Here is a 21,497-nt window from a genome sequence, read left to right on the forward strand (position 1 = left end):
GCCTGACTGCAATGCTGTACGGAACGTCATCACCAAGTTTCGAAAGAGCGCAAGCGTTCACAATGCTCCAAAATCAGGCAGGCCATGAACATCCACATCCGAAGAGAAGGTGGCGGAAGTGCAAGACATGATGCTGCAAAGTCCAAAGAAATCGGTTAGATGACTAGCTCAGCAGGCCCACGTGTCAGTGAGTTCCGCTCACAACATTCTCCGGACGTCACTGTCCATGTATCCGTTCAAAACGTCGGTCGTGCATGAAGTGAGAGACACCGATCGCCCGGCGCGTGTGAACTTTTGCAACTGTTTTCTGTCCTTCCTGCAGGACAATGGTGATTTCACCTCTCCGTTTACGTGAATAGCCAAAATAGTCGTGTGTGGACTATAGAGAATCCGCATGAATTTAAGATGTCTCCACTGCATGATCAAAAGGCTGGTGTTTGGTGCCCTGTGACTCGTAAACGCATCATAGGGCCGATCTTCTTCCAGGACACCATAAATGCAGAACGGTACTGCACCTGCATTCTGGAGCCCTTCCTAGGTGAACAGAATGAGGACGAAACTGAGAATGCCTGGTTCCAACAGGATGGGGCGACTGCACGTACCACCCATAAGGCGATGTTTTAAAGGACATCTTTGGTGATCGCAACTTCTCTCGAGGACTCTGGCCACCGTGTTCACCCAACTTGGCTCCAACGGATTACTTTCTATGGGGTACGTTGAAGGGAGATTATGAAGGCAATCAGCACACCATACAAGATGTCCAAGTTGCACTGATACGTCACATTCGGAACATCACCCACGATGTCCTGCACAACGTCTTCAAGAACCTCCAGAAACGTGTGTAGGTGGGTCTTCAATTTCAAGGGGATCGCTTCCAGAATCTCTTACAACTTCCATGACTTTAATACGACAAATTATGAACTGCATAGTTACTTACTGAACACGCGCTAGCTTTCAAAATACGTCTGTAATGGAGGTGCTTTTGAGGCAGAGAGCTGTATTGAGTTTCTTTTGACGGAAAATCAGAGCGTCGCATATATTAAGAAACGCATACAGAATATTTGCGGAGACCTGGCAGTGAACGAAAGCACGGTGATTCGTTGGACGAGGCGTCTGTTGTCATCGCAAGAAGGTCGCGGAAACAAAACAGCAATCTATGGAGTGTTGCCACACCACTCGTCCTCTGAAGAAAATGTTCGAAGCCGTTCTCAACCAATAAAATCATGGCGACCGTCTTCTGGGACCATCAAGGGTTTATTCGGTTTGATGCCCTCTTTCATGGTGCAACTCTGAAAAGTACTGTGCTACCCTCAGGAAATTGAGGGATCCCATTCACCGTGTTCGTCGCCAAAAGAAACAAACAAACTTCTCTTTCTCCATAACAACGCAAGATCTCACACAAGTCTACACACCCTAAAGGAGCTCACAAAACTTCATTAGACTGTTGTTTCTCCCCCACTCTGTAGGCCGGACCTCGCACCTTCCGACTTCCATCTGTTTGGCTCAATGAAGGATGCACTGTGCGGGAAGCAGTACGTGGATGGTGGGGAGGACACTGGTGCAGAAAGTCGTTGGCTCCTATGTCCTCCCTGCAGAAATTCCTGGAGTATTTAACAATCTCTTTTGCCTATCTGTTTGGAGTCCGAGCAGTTCTGGGAGCTTCAGTCCGGAACCACGCGGCTGCTACGGTCGCAGGTTCGCATCGTGCCTCGGGCATGGATGTGTGTGATGTCCTTAGGTTAGTTAGATTTAAGTAGTTCTAAGTCTAGGGGACTGATGACCTCAGATGTTAAGACCCATAGTGCTTAGAGCCATTTGAACCATTTTTTTTTATCTGTTTGGCCTTTCATGGTATCCGCTTGTGGCTTCCAGTACCTGACTACTGTCAGAACAAATGTGGTGGTCTCCAGGCTGCAAAGTATGTCCTGCAACAGCTGGTCTGTCAATCTCCTTCTTCTGTAATTCCACTTGTGCTCTTCTAGAAGAAACAGGAATTTGTAGGAGTCCCCGTAGTTGTTGGGAGGTGTGCGTGGATACTACAAAAATAACGGTCAAAAAAAATGACTAAAACAGCACATGGGCAACATATCAGCTGTTGCGGAATATGCTTTGCAACCAAGAGAGCATCACATTCATTTTGACAGGACCCAAGTACTCGCAGCCACAATCGGATACCATGAAAAGTCGTACGGAGAGGCCATAGAGACTGTTAAACCCCCAATAATCTCAATAAGAAGGAGGAGGGCATGAAACTGACATCTTGATCAGGGTTGCTAGGTTTCTTTTTAAACAAAACCAGGATTTTTTACGAAACCTAGACAAAACACACTTATGCTAAAATTCAAAATATAACACTTTATAACAAAGCACTGTGTTTTATCTTATCGATATTTCTGCCCGCTTTTCAGCCTCCTTAATTGCATTTTCCCTTCTTTCCCGTCGAGGAAACGACGAAACTACAGGCTCTTAAATGATTAAATCATCTTCACAGTTAATTCAGCTTCTAATGTAATCATGGACAGAGGGTTTCTCTCAACTCGCCAAGTGTTTATCAGGAACAAACTCATGATGGAGCAGCACTGAAATTACGAATAGAAACCACGAAACAGGCAACTCTGAAAAAGGTTTCATAGTTTTCATAGAGACGAGAAAATTCCATCCAGTTGTCATCAGAATTCAGCTTAAAAAAGTTCTCCTCTTCTTCCTTGAGTAAGACGTTTAATTGCACACACTCTTGGAACATCAAATTCTCGTTCACACGAAGTTCACATCGAGAACTCACTTCCACGAATTCTGAAAGTGAGCATTGTTTCCCTGTAAATGAAAATGGTTTGGAAGCTTTGTACACGCTCTCTTCAAAGTCATATCGTTTGTCAAGATAGTCTATACCACTCTGCAATCAATTGGCCAATTCTCTTTCGAATATTTTGACACGATCCTGGTTTACTGTCTTATAGACGATGGAGGATGCCTCAGAGGAAGGAAACAGCACAACAACTACTTATTTGTTTTTGCAGGCAATGACTAAGCTCTGGCATGATCTACTTCTGACTCGCTACCCGAAAACAACGGTTGTTGAATAAGGCCCGCCAATTTAGTTCTCTGACTAAAACTAGAAGCAGAGTTTTAAATATCAATAACTTTACAAGACTGCCCGTCAGTTTTGAACCTATAATGAACAGTTTAAAGTAGAGACCGTAATATTATATGGAATGTTGTCCATTTTTGAGTGATCGGGATTTTTACTTATCCTGATAAGGTTCGATCGGAAGTCGGGTTTTCGACTGGAAATTCGGACAGTCCCAAAGAGTCGGGATACCTGGCAACCCTGATCTGGATACCGGTACTGAAGACAATGTGTCTTCCACCATGCTGTGATAGCAGCAGCGGATATCGGCAATCGACCACAGCCAACTGTATTCCGGTATTCAAAGCATGTGACGTCTGGCCACTTTGCAAGAGCAAGCGTAAGCGAAATTTTGCTGTAGCGATTCAGGGTGCGAATAGGACACTCAAAGAAGCTAAGAGCCCCCGTTTCTTTTGTTCTTACACAAAAACTTTATCGTTTTGATGTACCACATATAGAAGACAATAACACCTAATTTCGATAACACTTAACATGCTTGTCCACACTCCTTTATAATTCATAATAATTGTAATGTACGTACGTAAATGACATATAGACGCTGCACACCACATATAAAAGCGACGGTTTGCTGAGCAACTACAGCGGGTGTCGTTACATTATTACATTTATCTACCTTTACGTAACTATTCTGCAAATCACACGGGTGCTTCAGAGTACTTATCTAAGATCACACTTAACTTGCCTTTCATATGTTTTAACAGACCTGAAGATGCTCGGAACTGAACGAAACTGTTCAACATTACAAAGACAAATGTGACAACATACTGCAATAAAAATATTAGAATAATAGCTCAGTTGTCACCATTTGACATTACAAGCTTACATAAAGTCAAAACAGTTCACGGCATGGTAGATATGGAACCACATCAAAAATAATGGGAACTTCAAATAATCTTTGTTTTAATTACACCTCGTCAAGTTCAAATCTTTCATCAGAACAACATCCAGCTAGCTAATAGCTCCACAGTCTTATACGAGACCTCCACCGCATTCGTTTTATCTGTGTTTCATGCTATTTTTTATGATCTATAACTCAGTGTTGTATACCAAATCCTATATGTTTGATTCCTTTTCCTTCCTGTTTCATTTTAGAGGTTACTGTTGTTTCGATCCATTTTTTACCACATTCGGTTGTATTTATTTTGTGTGAGAGCGCTGATAACCGTGAACTTTGGCGCCTTAGGGATATGAACATCATCAGTCATCGTCATCTGCCGAATGACCACCAGCTCACGCGTTAAGCTGCAGCATTTACGAACCAATGAGAACACCACAGCCGCGCATAAGACACGCGTTTGTGAATTCTAGTAGACCGTCTATACTGACAGAATAACTTTATCCATCACCATGAATCACTAACTTCAGTAACATGAAACAGATGCAAAAAGCATTTCAGCGCTAGAGGTCCCAAAATTGCCTCCCACACAAAAGAGCGTCGTCAGCCGACTTAGAGATTTCGTGAGCTCCAAAGAACTCGTGAAACTGTTTAAACATGCAGGTCCTATCGGTCAATAGGGCTTCAGTAACAGAAGGATTGACTTTGACTGAAATGCCCCATTCTCATTGCTCATTCCATTTCTCCCGCTAACAACACTTTTGTGGTACGATCTTATCCCCTGGCTTATTTTCTGCTACCCTCATTTGGTATTTAATGCTACTGGCAGTGTATTCGGTATTACCGAAACGTCCCTGTCAGTTAAACGAGTCTAGCAGACTGAGCACAACAACTAGCACGCGTTTCAAATCTCCCATGCAACATGCTCCCCACAGTGTACTCCGCAAGCCAGCTTACAGTGTGTGGCGGAGGATACTGCTGGCGTTCCATTATTATTTACCCCACTCCCTGTTCCATTCACGAATGGTCCGGGGCAAGAACGAATGTCGATAAACTTCTGTATGAGTAATTTCTCAGATTTTCTTGTCGTGATCATTTTACGCGAAATACGTTCTAACAAAGAAAAAAAAAAGAAGACCTATCATGAAGGAATTGCCCGAATGGGACGGAAATCGGCAGACTTGAGGTATACGTAAAGACAAACAAATGATTATAATTTTAAAAAATGGGTTATTTATTCAAAAGAAAGATCTTTACACATTCAGTGAGTCAGTGATGTGTATGTCTACCTATGGCTCTTATACAAGCAGTTATTCGACTTGGCATTGATTGACAGAGTTGTTGGATGTCCTCCTGAAGGATATCGTTCTAGATTCGTCCAATTGGTGCGATTGTTGTTGTTGTAGTCTTCAGTCCTGAGACTGGTTTGATACAGCTCTCCATGCTACTCTATCCTGTGCAAGCTTCTTCATCTCCCAGTACCTACTGCAGCCTACATCCTTCTGAATCTGCTTAGTGTATTCATCTCTTGGTCTCCCTCTACGATTTTTACCCTCCGCACTACCCTCCAGTACTAAATTGGTGATCCCTTGATGCCTCAGAACATGTCCTACCAACCGATCCCTTCTTCTGGTCAAGTTGTGCCACAAACTCCTCTTCTCCCCAATTCTATTCAATGCCTCCTCATTAGTTATGTGATCTACCCATCTAATCTTCTGTATTCTTCTGTAACACCACATTTCGGAAGCTTCTATTCTCTTCTTGTCTAAACTATTTATCGTCCCTGTTTCACTTTCATACATGGCTACACTCCATACAACTTTCAGAAACGAATTCCTGACACTTAAATCTATACGCGATGTTAACAAATTTCTTTTCTTCAGAAACGCTTTCCTTGCCATTGCCAGTCTACATTTTATATCCTCTCTACTTCAACCATCATCAATTATTTTGCCCCTCAAATAGCAAAAGTCCTCTACTACTTTAAGTGTCTCATTTCCTAATCTAATTCCCTCAGCATTAATTCGACTACGTTCCATTATCCTTGTTTTGTTTTTGTTGATGTTCAACTTATACCCTCCTTTCAAGACACTGTTCATTCCGTTCAACTGCTCTTCCAAGTCCTTTGCTGTCTCTGACAGAATTACAATGTCATCGGAGAACCTCAAAGTTTTTATTTTTTCTCCATGGATTTTAATACCTACTCCGAACTTTTCTTTTGTTTCCTTTACTGCTTGTTCAATATACAGATTGAATAGCATCGGGGAGAGGCTACAACCCTGTCTCACTCCCTTCCCAACCACTGCTTCCCTTTCATTGGTGCGATAGATCGTCAAAATCCTGAGCTGGCTGGAGCGCCCTGCCCATAATGCTCCAAATGTGCTGAATTGGGGAGAGATCTGGCGACCTATATGGCAGCCCACCGCTGTCTGGGGCTTCACAAAATGGTTCAAATGGCTCTGAGCACGCTGGGACTTAACATCTGTGTCATCAGTCCCCTAGAACTTAGAACTACTTAAACCTAACTAACCTAAGGACATCACACACATCCATGCCCGAGGCAGGATTCGAACCTGCGACCGTAGCAGTCGCGCGGTTCCAGACTGTAGCGCCTAGAACCGCTAGACCACCGCGGCCGTCTCTAGACCATTCTTCGCCGTGGGATCTCATTGACCGAAGTGGATTTCCTTCCAGTAATGACTCCCACTTCATACCGATCATTGATGACCAGCGAAGACGTATCTGGACACATCGGTGGGATACCAACCTGACTGTCGCCCGCCAAATGGCCCGACAACCAGATATGATGGTCTGAGGTGCCGTTTCTTTTCATAGTAGGAGCCTGTAACATGTCCCGGGGGTACAACTGGTGGGAGATCCTTAAAATTATCCTCGCTTTGACCGTGTGCCCTCTCCACGCCACGTACCTGGTTCTACCGCGGCGGTCGTATTATTTCTGCGCCACACTGCTGCTGGCTAGCCTGAAATTATGTACGTACACTACTGGCCATTAAAATTGCTACACCACGAAGATGAGGTGCTACAGACACGAAATTTAACCGACAGGAAGAAGATGCTGTGATATGCAAATGATTAGCTTTTCAGAGCATTCCCACAAGGTTGGCGCCGGTGGCGACACCTACAACGTGTTGACATGAGGAAAGTTTCCAACCAATTTCTCATATACAAAGAGCAGTTGACCGTCGTTGCCTGGTGAAACGTTGTTGTGATGCCTCGTGTAAGGAGGATAAATGCGTACCATCACGTTTACGACTTTGATAAAGGTCGGATTGTAGCCTATCGTGATTGCAGTTTATCGTATCGCGACATTGCTGCTCGCGTTGGTCCAGATCCAATGGCTGTTAGCAGAATATGGAATCGGTGGGTTCAGGAGGGTAATACGGAACGCTGTGATGGATCCCAACGGCCTCGTATCACTAGCAGTCGAGATGACAGGCATCTTATCCGCATGGCTGTAACGGATCGTGCAGCCACGTCTCGATCCCTGAGTCCACAGATGGGGACGTTTGCGAGACAACAACCATTTGCGCGAACAGTTCGACGACGTTTGCAGCAGTATGGACTATCAGCTCGGAGACCATGGCTGCGGTTACCCTTGACGCTGCATCACAGACAGGAGCGCCTGCGATGGTGTACTCAACGACGAACCTGGGTGCACGAATGGCAAAACATCATTTCTTCGGATGAATCCAGGTTCTGTTTATAGCATCATGATGATCGCATCCGTGTTTGGCGACATCGCGGTGAACGCACATTGGAAGCGTGTATTCGTCATCCCCATACTGGCGTATCACCCGGCGTGATGGTATGGGGTGCCATTGGTTACACGTATCGGTCACCTCTTTTTCGCATCGACGACACTTTCAACAGTGGACGTTACATTTCAGATGTGTTACGACCCGTGGCTCTACCCATCATTCGATCCCTGCGGAACCCTGCATTTCAGTAGGATAATGTACGACAGCATGTTGCACGTCCTGTACGGGCCTTTGTGGATACAGAAAACGTTCGATTGCTGCCCTGGCCAGCACATTCTGCAGATCTCTCACCAATTGAAAACGTCTGGTCAATGGTGGTCGAGCAACTGGCTCGTCACGATACACCAGTCACTACTCTTCATAAACTGTGGTATCGTGTTGAAGGTGCATGGGCAGCTGTACCTGTACACGCCATCCAAGCTCTGTTTGACTCAACGCCCAGGCGTATCAAGGCCGTTATTACGGCCAGAGGTGGTTGTTCTGCGTACTGATTTCTCAGGATGTATGCACCCAAATTGCGTGAAAATGTAATCACAAGTCAGTTCTAGTATAATATATTTGTCCAATGAACACCCGTTTATCATCTGCATTTCTTCTTGGTGTAGCAATTTTAATGGCCAGTAGGGTAAATATGCAAGCCGGTTTAGGGGAGCCACTCAACACCAAAAACACACCACCGTCCTACGTTTAGTATGGACAACTATATTCTGAGACGATCAGAAAATCGCAGGTTGCACTGTTTACACACTAAGTGTTGGCGCCAATTAACATTCTTGCTAATTTGAAGAGAGGTCATAGTCATCATTCCCGTATTATTGTACAGTATTCTTGATGATGTTAATGTCTTACTGTCTGGACGAACACAGGCAATGATGATGATTATTTGTCCACCATTATCACTTGGACGAACGTACGCGTAATCGACATGACGCGGGTTTTTGTTGATGATGCGGAAGCCAAATGGTCGAACGAAAGTTCTTACGCTCGTCACATACACACAGATATCTGGTACCAGTCCTTCTTGACACTTTTAATAATATAACACTGTTCATAAAAGTTAATTTACAGTTCACAGTTCTCTCTTATACGACCGTGCGTGTAACCGTCGCGACGCGGCCGATTGTTGCGGAAACGCGATGACCGAACGCATGTTCTCACTCTCGCTACAAGGCTCTGACACTTGATTGCTCTCCTTTCTACATCTACATCTACATGGTTACTCTGCAATTCACACTTAAGTGCCTGGCAGAGGGTTCATCGAACCATTTTCATACTACTTCTCTACCATTCCACTCTCGAATGGCGCGTGGGAAAAAGGAACACCTAAATCTTTCCGTTCGAGCTCTGATTTCTCTTATTTTATTATGATGATCATGTCTCCCCGCGTAGGTGGGTGCCAACAAAATATTTACGCATTCGGAAGAGAAAGTTGGTGATTGAAATTTCGTAAATAGATCTCACCGCAAAGAAAATCGCCTTTGTTTCAGTGACTGCCACCCCAACTCGCGTGTCATATCACTGACACTCTCACCCTTACTACGCGATAACACGAAACGAGCTGCCCTTCTTTGTACTTTTTCGATGTCCTCCGTCAGTCCTACCCGGTAAGGATCCCATACCGCGCAGCAATATTCCAGTAGAGGTCGGAAAACATGGGAGAGATAAGGAAAGGAATAGAGAATTTTTATTGTCTATAATAGAATATACAGTCACCAGTAATCTTTATTTTACAACTATTGTTCCCTACTTTGGTCCATATAAACAGATACTCGTCTGCATTTAGCTTCTTCCTTCTTCTTGTAGTCAAAGTAAAAGCCTTGTCTTGCTCCAAAGTACCATAAAGAACCTTAGCCAGAAGACCTGTACTCTCAGCTATACTCCATGTCATCCAAGCCAAGATGTTTGCATCAGGGAAAGTTTCAAGGCCACCGTAAACTATTTTACTGATTCACGTTAGTTTCATTCTGGGGGGCCGAGCACGACGGGGATGATTGATGTTGTACGGTACGGTACGCAAACGGGCGGACACTCAAATACGTTATCGGCGGCACTGCCCATACTTAATTGCTTCTTGACGCACTTTTCACTGAATCCACTTCCAATTTTTCATTACCTCAAATTAATAGTACTTGCAGCCACACCTGAACTTCTATAATAATGCCTTTCCCATGAAGAGCTACCCACAACACAACATAGCAGCTCCGTGTCCCGTGCTCGACTCTACAATCTAGCCGCTCGCAAAGATAGTCCGCAACCAAGTCAGAGATATGACAATACGCTTACAACCCTTACGGTTGTCATAAGAGGCACCCTTCTAGCATAACGGAATCTCCACGATATTCTACGCTCCGCTTTGTTGCCTTTCATGGCCAGCCATTCTGTGCTTACATTTCAGCAAGATAATGCCCGTCTGCACACGGAGAAGTTTTCTACGACTTATCTTCGTGCTTGCCAAATCATCTCTTCGCCAGCAGAGATTCTCCATGGTATAAAGTTACTCTAAAGAAACTTCGAAGAAAACAGAGACTATTACATAGTAGTTATAAAGAAAGCATTGGCCTGTAGATAGAGAGATACTGAAGGAACCGTGTTTGGCAGTAAAGAGGACAATGCATGAAACCTTCAATGACTACTGTACACACATTCCGGGCACATGTAAAGGCTGTTAGTGGCACCAAAATTTGTGCCCAGTCACTCACGGACGAGACTGGAACTGAAAATGAGAGAAGCAAAGCAAAAGCAGAAATGCTTAACTTTGTTTAAAAATATTCCTTTAGATAGTAAAACCCAGGAGTATTGACGTATCTTAATTCTCGCACAGCCGAAAAGATGAGTGAAAAAGATGACATTGAGAAATAATTGAAATCGTTACAACTGAACATATCCCCAGGCCCTATGGAATACCTGTCACATTCTATACCCCGTTCGCGGCTGAGTTAGCCCCTTTGTTAACTATAATGTATCGTAGATCCCTCCAACAAAAAAACTGTGCCCAATTGTTGGAAGAAAGCACAGCACACCTGTCTACAAGAAGGGTAGCAGAAGTGATCCACAAAACTACAGTTCATTATCCTTAACACTGAGCTCGAACATAATGAGATATCTCGAACGACCTGCTCCATGACAACCGAAATGGATTTCGAAAACATAAATAATGTGACACCCAACTCGTACTTTTCCCACATGACATGCTGAAACCTTTGGATCGGAGCAGTCAGGTAGATACAGTATCTCTCGATTTCCGAAAAATATTTGACACAGTACCACAACTATGCCTGTTAGCAAAAGTGCTATCATTTGGGGTATCAAACGAAAAACGTGACTAGACTGTTTGCTGGTAGGGAAGACGAAGCATGTTGTCTTGGATGGAGAGTCATGGACAAGTAACTTTGGCTGTACCCCCAGAAAGTGTGTTCGGACCCTTGCTGTTCATGTTCTGTATTAATGACCTTGCGGACAATAGTAATAGCAACCTCAGAGTTTTCGCAGATGATGCAGTTATCTACAACGAAGTACAGTCTGAACTGAACTGTACAAATATTCATTGAGACCTTGATAATATTTCAACGTGGTGCAATGATTGGTAGCTTCCTTTAAATGTTCAAAAATAAAAAAAATTACACTTCACAAAACGAAAAAGATAGTATCCTATCAATACCATGTTAGTGGGTGACAGCTGGAATCTGTAAACTCATACAAATACTTGGATGTAACACTTAGTAGGGACATAAAGTGGAACGATGACATAGGTTCAGTCGTGGGTAAAGCGGGTGGCAGACTTTGGTTAATTGGTAGGACACTGGGGAAATGCAATCAGTCTACAAAGGAGATTGCTTGCGAATCTCTCGTGCGACTTATCCTGGGATATTGGTTCCGTACCAGATAGGACTACCAGGGGATATCGAACGTGTTCACAGAAGGGCAGCGCGAATGCTGACAGGTTTGTTTGACACTCGGGAGAGTGTCACTGACGTGTTGAATGAACTCATCTGGCAGACTCTAAGATAAACGAAGACCATCCACAGAAAGCCTACTTCCAAAGTTTCAAGAACTGACTTCGAATGATGACTCTAGGAATATACAACCCCCATGTATCGCTCACTTAGGGATCGTGAGGATAAGATTAGAATAATCACAGCACGCACAAAGGCACTTAAACAATAAGTTTTGTCGCGCTCCATACATTTTTGGATCGGGAAAATGCCCTAATAACTGGTGCAGTGGGACGTAGCCTCTGCCATTCACTTCAGTGGTTCGCAGAGTATGGATGTAGATGTAGAGGTAGATCATCTACGATACAGTTAATGAAGTAATTCAGTCATGTACTGTTTCTCTCACGAATTAGTAATAAATATCCCGCTCTCCGCAAGTACAATTTTCGGATTGTGGAAGGTGACTTTCGTAGATGAGGCCAGGAAGAAGATTCGCTGTGGTAGATTTTTGTAATGTGTATATTGATGCTTCTATGCAATAATTTGTGCTGCATATGGTAGTAAAGTCACAGCTTTTGTAGTAGTACGTGCAGATATAATTCTTGTACTATGTCGTTGTACAATCATTCGCTGAGATGTTGTCTGTGCCGGCCGTAGTGGTCGAGCGGTTCTAGGCTCTACAGTCCGGAACTGCGCAACCGTTACGGTCGCAGGTTCCAATCCTGCCTCTGGCATGGATGTGTGTGATGTCCTTAGGTTAGTTAGGTTTAAGTAGTTCTAAGTTCTAGGGGACTGATGACCTCAGAAGTTAAGTCCCATACTGCTCAAGCCATTTTTTGTCTGTGCTAGGCCATTTTCAGATTAAGATATACTGATAACATTCTAGGGAAGTCACCTCATGGCACTGTGTTCAGCTACAAGGTGTCGTCATTTACACTTGGTAATTTTGAGAGGATTTTGAGAGTGTCTACAGACTGTTGGATCTTCAGGTACACAAGCTATGCATATTAATTTCACGTTGGGCCGATTTTCTGTAACTGTGTGCTCCTGCGATTATTTCGTCAGCAGACAGCGTTACAAAACTGAATATTGGTTCATGAACATTCATATAACAAGGTATAGCTTCAATATTCAGGGCTTCATCTATGTAAAAGTTCTCCGGAGTTCGTGTCTGTGTGGATGTCCACAGTCGTAAACGGATTATTTGTCAATTGTTACAAGCTCAGGAATAGACGCAGTTATACGGCCGCGAGCGTTTCGGCGCATACTCACTCATCGGCAGGCGAGCCGCCGTTGAGGTCTATGGTGCCGCTGGACAGAAAGGCCTCTCCGTACTTGTCGGAGGTCAGGGTGGGGCGGATGTTGAGGTAGCCGTCCCTGGCGAAGCTGTTGGACCTGTTGTTTACGTAGATCTCAAACTCGCCATTCTGCAACAACGGACAAATTGACTCTGTAAACAACCAACATTTTTCAAAATTTCGAAGTATCTTTAAACTTGAAAACAAGTCAGGACAAAACACACACACACCCACTCTTTCCTCCCACCCGCTTTACATACCACCTCTCCCACCTCCCTCACAAATGCCCACAAACCTTAACTTAGTCATGCAGAGTGGCCGCGTGGTTTGAGGCGCTATGTGACGGATAGCGCAGCCCATCCCGCCAGAGGTTCGAGTCCTCCCTCCGGCATGGATGTGTGTGTTGTTCTTAGGATAAGTTAGTTCAAATACTGTGTAAGTAAGTCTAGGGACCGATGCCCTCAGCAGTTTGGTCCCTTAGGAATGCCCTCAGCAGTTTGGTCCTTCAGGAATTCACACACAAAACTTAACTTAACAAAACTTCATGCAGATGGTTCAAATGGCTCTAAGCACTATGGGACTTAACATCTAAGGTCATCAGTCTCCTAGACCTCGAACTACTTAAACCTAACTAACCTAAGGACATTACACACATCCATGCCTGAGGCAGGATTCGAACCTGCGACCGTAGCAGCAGCGCGGTTCCGGACTGAAGTTCCTAGAACCGCTCGGCCGCAGAGGCCGGCACTTCATGCAGAGCTATAGCGTTTATTTTATAAACAATGATCTATGTTTATGTCAATGCCAATCGTAATTTCACACGTCAATTTTGCATTTTAAATACATGTTATTTTTGCAGTAATGAATATAATATAAGTAGATATACACTTACTGTCACCAATGTGCAATGTAAGTGCTGCACAAAGAAACTCTCTGCTCCAACACAAACTCTTTGAACATAACTTTAATCACGTGGTTTATTTGCATTCCTGGCCAAGAGAACTCTGTTAGTATCAAACATAGATCTTAATTTGAGGAAGCACAGCATTGTGTGGTAGTGGAAAAACCACTGTTTACGGATAATAAGTCTCTCATTCTTGGACCATTTCCCACTTATGCCATATACACACTGAAACTGTCTAAGCGTTACAATTTACTATACACTTGTACCCCAGCATTTGTAAGCAATTCATCCAAACTGCTGTGGATCATCTCATAAATCTTGACGAGACTGTACACTGCTGTGTTCCAGTTCTTCCATCGTATCAATGGGAGTGCTGTACGCATGTTTTCATTAGCTGCGTGGAGTGAGGTTACTACTATTCCAGGATTTTTCCGTAACGTTATTTGTCCGCAATCAGAACTGACAGCGCTCCATCTTTGCAATCGCTGAGTTGCGCAGACTGTGTCGACATTTACAGTAAAATAATGTTGTAAAGTTTAAAAGCAAAATGCGCCGTATTAAAATCTTACGTAAGCGTAGAAGTATGAAACCGGAATTTCCCTACAGATGATGCTACCCGTCAATGTAGGATCCGTGAGACCGCGTCTGCAACGCCGTCTGCTTCCTGTAACGGCTGACGACACACAGTAACCACACAGTAACACACTGTAACCCAAGTTCCATACATCGTTATCTGTTTCAAACACGTAAACACGTCGAGTTTTGTGCCTACGAACTACGATTTGCAGACAGCATTTGTTTTCTGTTATCATTTGAAGAAAACTGCTGCAGATTCGCACTGAATGCTTGTAGAAGCTTTCGGCGATCATGCTCTTGGTAAAACACAGTGTTTCGAGTGATCAAAAAAATTCATAAGTGGTGATTTTGGCGTGAGAAACCACGAGCGCGGGAAACCACCGCAAAAGTTCGAAGACAACGAATTGCAGGCCTTATTGGATGAAGATGACACTCAAACTCAACAGGAACTCGCGGAACAATTGAATGTGATGCAGAAAGCCGTTTCTCTTCAGTTGAAAGCAATGGGAAAGATGCAGAAAGTGGGAAAATGGGTTCCGGATGAACTGAATGAAAGACAGCAAGCAAATGTCTTGCCTAGCAAATGTGCCTGATCTGTACCCAATGGAACACATATCGGGCACTAGCTGCAGCGTACGTGCCCGTAAACCACCATCCCGTAATTTGTGGAAATTGCTTGACCTGTGGGTATACGTCTGGTGCCACATATTTCTGGAATCCTGTCAAGGACTTGCAGAATCTATACCAAGCAGAATCTCTGTTGTACTGTGTTTGAAAAGTGGAACAACATGCTATTAAACAAGTGGTCATAATGTTTTCGCTCATCAGTGTATGAGGCATCAATAGAACCGTAAACAGAACGAGTTTGCATGGTGCCTTGACAAACTGGCGACAAAGGAAGAAAGGAGCTATTTTGTGTGTTACAATATGCGAGACGTTAGTAAATTAAAATATTATGACATCACTGGTAGTGTTGCAAAGTGGTTTCAGTCATATCTTACTAATATAAAACAAAGGGTGTCGTTACGCAACACTTCAGCAATCAGACATCATCTGACTGGGAAAAAAAATCACATGTGGTGTTCCCCAGGGTTCCATACTAGGTCCACTACTGTTTCTTGTGCATATTAATGGCCTGTCATCTGTTGCATTACCAGATGCCAAGTATGTCTTATTTGCAGATGATACAAACATTGCAATAAATAGTAAATCAAATATAAATTTAGACAAGGCAGCTAATCAAATGTTTACTGACATTAATAAGTGGTTCATAGCCAATTCACTGTCATTAAACTTTGAAAAGACCCACTATATGCAGTTCAGAACTTCCAAGAGATTTCCTTCTGGTGTGTGTATAAAATATGATTACAAGGAAATAGGAGAAGTTGAGAGTGTAAAATTCTTGGGATTACAACTTGATAATAAACTCAGTTGGGAGCAACGTACTAACGAACTGCTAAAGCGCCTAAACAAGACTGTGTTTGCAATGCGAATGATGTTAGACATAGGAGGTATAAATATTTTAAAAAACTGGCATATTTTGCTTATTTTCACTCCATTATGTCGTATGGTGGTGTATTTTGGGGTAACTCTACAAACAGAGAAAAAAGTTTTAGAGTACAGAAGCGTATAATAAGAGTAATGAGTAGTGTAAATCCGTGAACATCATGTCGAAACCTATTCAAAGAATTGGGCATATTAACCACAGCTTCTCAGTATATTTATTCCTTAATGAAGTTTGTTGTAAATAATACATCTCTTTTCCCAACTAACTGCTTAGTACACAGTATCAATACTAGGAATAAGAACAATATACATAAAGATTTAAAATCACATACTCTTGCCCAGAAAGGAGTCCAGTATTCAGCAACGCATATTTTCAATAAGTTACCAACAACCATTAAGAGTTTACTTTCAGACAAGGCACAATTTAAACATAATTTGAAAGAAATTTTGGTGGCCAACTCCTTCTATTCCATCCATGAGTTTCTCAACAAGTGCAGCAGACCATTTTAATGAAAATTTATTACACTTTAATTTTTGACAATACTCGGTTGTAACAGCCAAGTAACTACCTACTGTGTGAATGATGGATGTATGGAAAGCAGTCTTAAGTCTGTAAATAGTGGAAGTTTAATTTTAAATCTTGTATATAATCTGACTGTTCTTAACTGAGGATCACTGAAATGAATAATTTACTTTAATTTTTGACTGTACTTGTTTGTAATAGCCAAGAAACTAGCAAATGTCTGAATGATGGATTTAATGGAAGCAGATGTATTAAACCTGTAAATATTAGAAGTTTAAATTTAATTCATGTACGTAATTTTACTGTTTATTGACTGAGGATCCTTAAAATTAATGAAACTCAAGTTTTTCTAATTACATTTTTGTAATGTGTTTCTGACATGTACCACACCTAGGAGGATTCCCTCTTTTATGTGTCTATGGAATGAGTAATTAATCTAATCTACCTGTTGTAACAGGGATTGTGGAAAAGAGCCGCCATGTAAACAGAGCACTGTGTTGGTATCGACAGTTTAGGGACACTGGTCACCGTTATAGACAGAGAAGTACTAGTAGACCAAATGGGGCAGATGCAACCGTGCAGAGGGCGAAGGAAAAAGCTTAGTGCACAGTGTAAAAAAAATAAACGGTCCGCGCAAGTCATGAACTTGGAATAAGACAGTAAACTGCGCGGAAAATTTTGCGACGGCGGTTGCATTCGAAACCGCACCGTCAACAGCTGGGGCAACAATTAAAACCAGATTATTGCGGCCGGCACCTCCAATGTTGCATCATAGTGCAGGAAGCGCTTGAAGATGAACATTTCGTCCCCAAGCTGATATTCAGTGACGGAACAACCTTCCATTTATCTGGTTAGGTTAATCGTCACGATGTGAGAGTGTGGGACACTGAACATTCTCATGCAGTTGTGGCGCATGAACGAGATTCGAGTAAGGTCAATGTTTCCGGCGCAGTGTGACAGACCAAGTTGTACGGGCTGTTTTTCTTCTGTTAGAAGACTGTGACGGCTACCTCTTAGCTTTAAATGTTGCGGTTCTAGTTGTTTCTACAGCTGACAGCTGATTCCGAGAATTTCGACTTCCAGCTGGACGAGGCACCTCTCCATTCGAGCACTGATGTACGACCCAATCTAAACGACGAACTTCTGCATCGCTGGATTGAGTGCAGTGGTGAAGATGATGCGGACCCTGTTCCCTTGGGCCCCCAGGTCGCCTGACCTAACGCTTCGTGAATTTTTCCTTTGGGAGGTACAGTGAGGACCCTGTTTACGTACCCGCACTGCCGACAACACTCAAACAGCTCAGAGAAAGCATGACTGCTTCTGTGAGGGAACGTTGCTACACAAGGTGTGACGTGTGGAATGAACTTGACTACCGCTAGGTCGAGTGGCGTGCGACCAGAGGGACACCCGTAGAACACTTTCAGAGCGCAAAATACAAACTCGGTGAGTTTACGGTTCTATTCATGTGTCAGTGATATACGTGCATTTAATGCTGTGGAAAATATACCAGGTGCAGAAGTATGAAACCGGAATTTGGCTGCAATAATTACACGTCTGTTGCTTAAAACTGATAAACAATATTTTATTCAAAATAATCTCCATTGCTATTTATGCATTTCTCCCGCCTCCCACCTTTCCCCCCCCCCCCCCCCCCCCCTTCTCCTCAGGCTACGAATGCCACGCCAAAAAAGGCAGTTCTTCTTTTGAAGCGAACTAGTCAGCGAGCCACTTTCGTACATTTTCATACGAATTGAAGCGTTGTTAGCGAGAGCGCATCCCAGTGATGCAATCAGATGATAATCGGACGGAGTCAAGTCTGGAGAATGAGTTGCATGCCCTAGTATTTCTCAATCGAACGCCTCGATCGTTTCCCTGACCCGTTTAGCTGTGTGTGATAGGGAGTTATCATGCAGCAATATGTATTGATTGTTAACAGGGGGCCTAGAAACGACGGAGAGGCTCTGCCCCCGCCGCAGCCGCAGTGGTCCACAACCCCACGACGACTACCGCAGTCCACTTCACTCCACCGCCGCCCAACACCAAATCACTCTTTCAGGTGGAGCAATATGACTTTGTGTTGTCTTTTTCTATGTTTCGGTCGTTTTTGAGGTAATGCTCGGTTTCACTCGATCATTTGCTGTCGGTAGCGATCAGTCTTAACGGTTTCACCAACTTTTAGCAGCTTATAATAGATGACACCCTTCTGATCCCACAAAACACAGAGCATTGTCTTCTTCCCAAAGCTATTTGGTCTTGCAGTGGATGTCGATGGTTTGTCTGCATTCAGCTATGACTTACTACGCTTAGAATTCTCAAAATACAGGATGATTATAATTAAACTTTCAAAACGCTGTAGAAATAACACCACTGGTCAGATTGACGTCAAATTGGAACGGAATATTATCGGAGAAGAGGGAAAACGTATGGCAGAAGAAAAAAAATAGTGTAAAAATTGATCAGTAGCTGGCGCTGCATGTGTCAGAATGTGTGAATGAAAACACCTGTCATGCACACGACCCACTGAAGTTGGTATAAACACGCCGGGTACACGGCTTTTCCTTCTTTCGCGTCTCCGACGTTCGCCATCACTGTCTCAATGCAGGATCGCGCTCTGCTTGTAAAGCTCTATTACAAGAATGATGACTGTGCGCACGTCGCTCTGCAGAAGTTCCGGACAATGAAGGGCTTGAAAAAAGATGCTCGTCCGATGACTGCCGTGGGTCTGGAGAAAATGATTCGGAAAGACGGGTTCTTTTGATGTGCAACCTGGTAGAGCGAGGAAACGAATTGATTCGACGTCAGTGGGAGCAGCGGCCACAGCAATGCGGGAGGAGACGAGCGGTGGTGGGCAAACGTGTACTGCACGGAGAATTGCCCAAACAATGGACATTGAGCACGGTGCGCAAAATCCTACTAAACATCCATCTTTGCCATTCATTTAAAGTTTCCTATGTGCGCGAGTTGCATCCTGTTGACCTGCCAGCAAGAGAGATCTTCGCTTTAGAATTTCTTGCCCGCGTGGAAGTGGACAATGATTGACCGTGGAAGATTTTGTGGACAGACGAAGCCCACCTCCATCTGACAGGATACGCCAATACACACAATTGTCGAATATGGGCGACGGAAAATTCACACGCAAATCAACCAGTACCACTTCATCCTGAAAATGTCACTGTGTGGTGCGGGTTTACAGCATCATTTATCATAGGGACATATTTTTTCGAAGAGACAGGTGCTTCCGGTCCTTTTACCTGTAACATCCTGGTAAGCGCTATGAGTGTCTTTTGCTCAACCACCTCATTCCAGCTCTCCAACATCGTAGATGTGTGAATGGGATCATTTTTATACAAGATGGCGCACCTCTGCACATTTCAAATCCAATTAAGCAGCTGCTGAAGCGCCATTTCGGAAATGCTAGAATTATCAGCCGCCATTTCCCTACAGACTGGCCGTCCCAATCACCTGATCTTAACCCGTGTGACTTCTGGCTGTGGGGCTGTCTGAAAGATGTTGTGTCCAGTGTTCCGTTGGCAGACTTAGCTGCATTGAAGGCACGCAATTGCGCAACACATTCTGGACGTGACCCCAGAAACACTTCGATCAGTTGGGTAATATGCTGTTTCTCGATTTCAACTTGCTGCAGAAAACAGTGGACAGCGTATTCAACATGTTTTGCGCCAGTCACACGGATATTAATAATCCGATTTGATTTTGATTGATGCTTTTTATGCGGTTTTTGGCCTCATGACAATTAAATACCGATTTTTACCATCCGATGTGATATGACCTTGCCGTGGTGGATGGGTTTACGTAACTAACATTATCACATCTGTACACCCATTCACGCTGAGTAGTGTAGTTTGTTTAACGTCAAGCGTACACTCTAGGCATTGTATGATTCATTTGTTATTTGTAGTCGATCACTATTAAATTATGATGCTTACAGCGCCATCTATTGCTACATTTTGTTACTATTTATGTTTCTTCTGCCATACGTTTTCCTCCTTCTCTGATAACATTCCATTACAACTTGACGTCATTCTAAAATGTAAATGCCGTGTGGCTAGGGGCCCCCGTCGGGTAGACCATTCGCCAGGTGTAAGTCTTTCGATTAAATGCCACTTCGGCGACTTGCACCTCGATGTGAATGCAATGATGATGATTAGGACAACACAACACCCAGTCCCTGAGCGGCGAAAATCTCCGACCCTGCCGGGAATCGAGCCCGGGTCCTTAGGACTGACATTCTGTCGATCTGACCACTCAGCTACCTGTTTTTTTCCGTTTTGTTCGATATAGTTCGTTGCGTTTGGTCTGGGCGGACGTCACAAGACATCCTTTCCAGTTGATCGTTGATTCCTTGACTCAGTCTTTTTAATACAAAGAGCGCGCAGCCCTCTGACCGAACACGCTGAGCTACCGTGTCGGCATTTTTTTGTTCTATATTGTTCGTTGAATTTGTTCGGGGTAAACGCCCGATGACACCCGTTCAGGTTCATCGTTGATCCGTTCACTCAGTATTTTTATTACAGAGGGTAACTAACCTTCTGACCGAACCCGCTGAGCTACCGCGCCGGAAGAGAAACGACTTTCTTTTCTATCTGGCGAGCAGCATTTCACAATTGGTCTTCCGAGTTGCTTGCTGTCTTTCATTCAGTTCATGAGGAACACATTTTCCCACTGTCTTCACATTTCCCATAGCTTGCAACCGAAGAGAAACGCCTTTCCGCGTCACATTCAATTGTTCCGCGAGTTTGTGTTCAGTTTTAGAATGATCTTCATCCAATAAGGCCTCCAAGTCGTTGTCTTCGAACTTTTTCGGTGGTTTCCCGCACTCGTCTTTTCTCAGGTCAAAATCTCCACTTTTGAATTTTTTGAACCACTCGAAACACTGTTTTTTCCCAAACGCGTGTACGCCGATAGTTTCGACAAGCATTCGATGCGATTCTGAGGCAGTTTTCTTCAAATGATAACAGAAAACAAATGCTGTCCGCAA

General features: G+C 43.7%; 1 protein-coding gene across 1 annotated transcript in view; it reads right to left on the reverse strand.

The window, feature by feature from the left end:
* The window catches only part of LOC124789100 (beta-1,3-glucan-binding protein-like), a 119,276-nt gene that overhangs the window by 54,895 nt on the left and 42,884 nt on the right, over positions 1–21,497 (reverse strand). The window contains exon 2 of the mRNA XM_047256388.1: positions 12,967–13,121. Within this exon, the coding sequence (XP_047112344.1) occupies positions 12,967–13,121 (155 nt within the window). The remainder of the gene's footprint in view (positions 1–12,966; positions 13,122–21,497) is intronic.

The sequence above is a fragment of the Schistocerca piceifrons genome, chromosome 3, assembly GCF_021461385.2.
Source record: "Schistocerca piceifrons isolate TAMUIC-IGC-003096 chromosome 3, iqSchPice1.1, whole genome shotgun sequence".
Taxonomy (NCBI): domain Eukaryota; kingdom Metazoa; phylum Arthropoda; class Insecta; order Orthoptera; family Acrididae; genus Schistocerca; species Schistocerca piceifrons.